Source organism: Rosa rugosa, chromosome 7 (genome assembly GCF_958449725.1).
Source record: "Rosa rugosa chromosome 7, drRosRugo1.1, whole genome shotgun sequence".
Classification (NCBI taxonomy): Eukaryota; Viridiplantae; Streptophyta; class Magnoliopsida; order Rosales; family Rosaceae; genus Rosa; species Rosa rugosa.
The window spans coordinates 26739611-26743390 of NC_084826.1; the positions used below are offsets into that span (position 1 = coordinate 26739611).

General features: G+C 39.5%; 1 protein-coding gene across 1 annotated transcript; it reads right to left on the bottom strand.

Annotated features, from left to right (window-relative positions):
- Positions 1 to 1478: 1478 nt before the first annotated feature.
- LOC133723123 (replication protein A 70 kDa DNA-binding subunit C-like) lies at positions 1479 to 2781 on the bottom strand. Its single transcript, XM_062149952.1, has 2 exons — positions 2424 to 2781; positions 1479 to 1974 (listed from the first exon to the last, which is right to left on the bottom strand). Exons 1-2 carry the CDS (start codon positions 2708 to 2710, stop codon positions 1479 to 1481), a joined length of 783 nt encoding a protein of 260 aa, XP_062005936.1. The 5' UTR covers positions 2711 to 2781.
- Between the last annotated feature and the right edge of the window lie 999 nt (positions 2782 to 3780).

The window sequence follows — 3780 nt, forward strand, 5'->3', positions numbered from 1 at the left end:
GTGAATCGAGATTTACCCAAAGTGGGTGAATGTAGAAGATCTGAGTTGTGTCGTCGAGGAATTCTAATACCGAATCTCCGATTATTCTCTGTTTCCTAATGGAAGTTGCCGAAGAGAAAAGTGAACGACCCGAAGAATCAACCGGGTGTTCTGTTCTTGTTGTATGGTGGAAAGGGGGCACATATCATAGGAAGGGGTAGTCTGAAGAAGGGATTTAAGCTGTGAAGAAGGTTTGGTCTGCCTTTAATTGATTTGGAGGACGAGAAGCCGCAGCTCTCGTGGTTGATTCTTGTAATGAAGACCATCGAAAACCCAGATCGTGGTTGATTTAAAAGTATACGTTGGAAATACTTGGAATGCCGGCTAATTGAATCAAAGTTTTGGATCGAATTGTCGGGCGATAGATGGTAACAGGTCTGGTTTTCTCCTCACTTGTATGGCAATTGGTTGTAGGATCGAAGTTTGAATTAAACCCAGATTCTGAAGCTATTTGTCCGTCTGGGTGTCTTCTTTTTTCTTTTTTTTTTGTCAAAGTTTGAATTAAACCCAGATTCTGAAGCAAATGTCTTTGGGTATCTCAGTTCAGGCAAAACCAATTCTCTATTACCTTGTACAAAAAAGTGAAGCAAATCAGACGTCCTAACTGTTGAGCGGAAAAAACTAACTTTGGGGGATCTAAGAGGCGGTAATCACTAACGTTTTCCTAGGAAATTTTATATAAACATAAAAAATGGGGAAAAGATAGAATCTTTGAAGGAAGAAAGTAATGGGTTTTGTGAGTGGAGTTGAAGTGGTTTTGTTTGCAGCTGAAATTGGGTTTTGAAGAGGCAAAAATTTCAGATTGGTATAGAGGAGTGGTTTTGGATCTCAGAGAGAGAATCCCATAACGGCGTTGCACTTCAGAGCCTTTGGAGAGAAGAAAGAGAGAGAGAGAAAAACACTGAGCAGTAAAGTAGGGGAACAGAGAAAGCAGCAGTCGTTCATAACTGTTGGTGTGGTGGAGTACAATGGCATTAGGTGGGCAGGGACAATAATGGGTTGCTCAATTCGAGACACCACTTGATCAATTTTTAATTTTTAATTTAATATGTTAAACTGCTTTGCTACCTCAAAATTTATGTAAATGATTAACACTAATCATTAAACATTAACCAATTAGTTGAAAGAAAATTACTGAAAATATAGGGAAATTCGTCCAAACAGTGTCTGAACTTTTCCAGACTATTAATTTTCGTACCTAAACTTTGAAAAATATCACAATGGTACCTGATGTTTTGGCCCCGACCCAATTTCCATACCTAGAAACAGTAAAATCGTCTACGGTATTAAATTTTGAAGGATATTTTTGTCATTTTACTATTCATCATCTCCATCCTCCTTCTTCTCCTCCACCGAAACCATCACCAGCCTCTTAGTGGGTTAATTTCTGAGTTTAATTTCAAACGAGATTGGAGGGATTGGATTCATGAATCTGACGATTAGTTTCCAAGTTTTGATTGAATTAATTGTGACTGTTGATAAGTCGGCTGAGGTGGGCGGGCATAAGAATTTGAGTGTGACTGTTGATAAGTCGGCTGAGGTGGGCGGGCATAAGAATTTTGAAGTGGAGGTGGAACCTGGGATATGGGGCTGCGTAAACCTGTGTTCTGACCAGCATATGACCCACTTACTGGTGCTAACCCAGCAAAACCAGAACCAGTCTCTGGTCTAGGGTGATTGGGAACTGTACTCATTGTAGCATATCTTCCTGGGTCAGCACCACCAGAATAAGAACCACCATACGATTGATTCAATCTAGGTTGTTGGGGAGTTGCCTCAGTCACAGTTTCATGACCCGCCACACGAGCACTGCTGTTAAGAGATTGGGCATTTCCAGGTATTGTAGCTGGGGACTGTGCATTCGAAAATGTGGCAGGCTGTCCAATGATTTCACATGTATTAACTAGCACATCCAATGAGATTATAATGATGATCCTGCACCCAGCAAACGAAATCCACAATATATTTTTTTTAAGAGAAATTTTAGAACTAGGGGATGTAACTGTAGCAAACAACTTCCATCTAACATAACAGCAGACACAAAGAAAGCGAAAAGATCTACTAATGACTCTGCAATTTACTACTTTCTTCTTGATAATGTTACAGATTTTCCTACTCGCGTTCAATTCCATCATCAATGTTAAAAAAAAGAGGACTCCAAATTCTTTGATTTTGGGGTAAATTGCTGTCAAACTAACCGGCAACGAAAACCACTAGACTCCAGAATTCTAAATTAACTAAATCACAGCTTCATCATCATTTTCCTCTCAATTCCATTAATCATAAACAACAACTCGAAAACGAAACACACATCAACAAAACAAGTTGACCAAAAAAGCATGGAATTTGGAAAAGGAAGGAAGAGAGAGAGAGGTAGAACATACTGGCGGCCTCGGACGGGCGTGCAGGTGTATTGGTTGAGGCAGACGACGAAGCCCTTCTGGAGGTGGCCCTGCTGAATCAGGAAGTTCTGCTGAGTGGAAATCATCCCCTGCTGGGTGTGGGACCCATCGGACAAGGCCAGCCTGTAGCGCTCTTTGTCCGCGCCGCCGCCGCCGCTCTGTGCGAGGATCTGCTTCACGTCGAGCACTTGCAGGATGGGCCTATACTGCTCGTCATGGTCTTCCGTCGTGATCTTCAGTATCGCCCCCTCCGTTAGCCTCACGTCCATCGCCGGAAAATTGAAGGGGTTCGGTTGGCCGGAACTGTGAGAGGGTTGAATCGATTGAGATCGGAAGAGAGAGAGAGAGAGGGTTTCGGTGGTGGAGGAGAAGAAGGAGGATGGAGATGATGAATAGTAAAATGACAAAAATATCCTTCAAAATTTAACGCCGTAGACGATTTTACTGTTTCCAGGTATGGAAATTGGGTCGGGGCCAAAACATCAGGTACCATTGTGATATTTTTCAAAGTTTAGGTACGAAAATTAATAGTCTGGAAAAGTTCAGACACTGTTTGGACGAATTTCCCGAAAATATATTGTTAAATTAATTTTTTTTATGTGGACTTTGACTTCTTCATAATTACTTCACTAATTGCCATACATGTGCAGAAGATAAAGATCGACCGTGATCCTCTATATCAACTGAATAAGGCTTTATAACTCTAATTTCTCGATTTTCAATTTCGATTATTTGGATATTGCACCGAATCCTTATATGTCTATTAATGTGGTCTAATTTGTTTATTAGTTGTATCAAATAGTATACATTCCATAAGGAACAATATAGAGGAAATAGACTTTATCAAAATCGACCGTTGGATGTTGTCATGATTAGAAGAAATAGTTATGGTCAAAATTTCAGCTATTTTCGTCGTCGTTTAGGTCTCGATCTACTAGGTCAACCTTAAACCCTAAATACCACATAAAACTAATATGGTTATAAACAGCTCATTCGCAACTTATTTTTTCGATCTATCAGCTCTCATACTCTCATGGGTATGAGGTATATCAAATAATGTAAAAATTTTGAAAAATTTATCTCCTCGTGGTTTAGCTCCCCTTAGAGAAGTATAGGTGTATATAAGGTTGACCGCTTTATTTGATATTGAAATGACGGCGGATTGGGTTAATTTTTTTACACAATACCTATTAATACGCTATAAATATATGGGTGCTGTCAAATTTATCGATTTTCAATTTCGATTATTTGTACTGGCTGTACTACACAAAGTATTTATATTTCTACTAATGTAGTCTAACTAGTTTATTAGTTGTATAGAAATATATACCTTCTATGA

What these genes read in the sequence shown, in the direction of transcription:
- LOC133723123 (XM_062149952.1), bottom strand. Translation starts at nt 2,710, where the DNA reads ATGGACGTGAGGCTAACGGAGGGGGCGATACTGAAGATCACGACGGAA. An exon ending in ACGCCCGTCCGAGGCCGCCA is followed by an intron (nt 1,975 to 2,423) that starts GTATGTTCTACC and finishes TGCTGGGTGCAG; the next exon opens with GATCATCATTATAATCTCAT.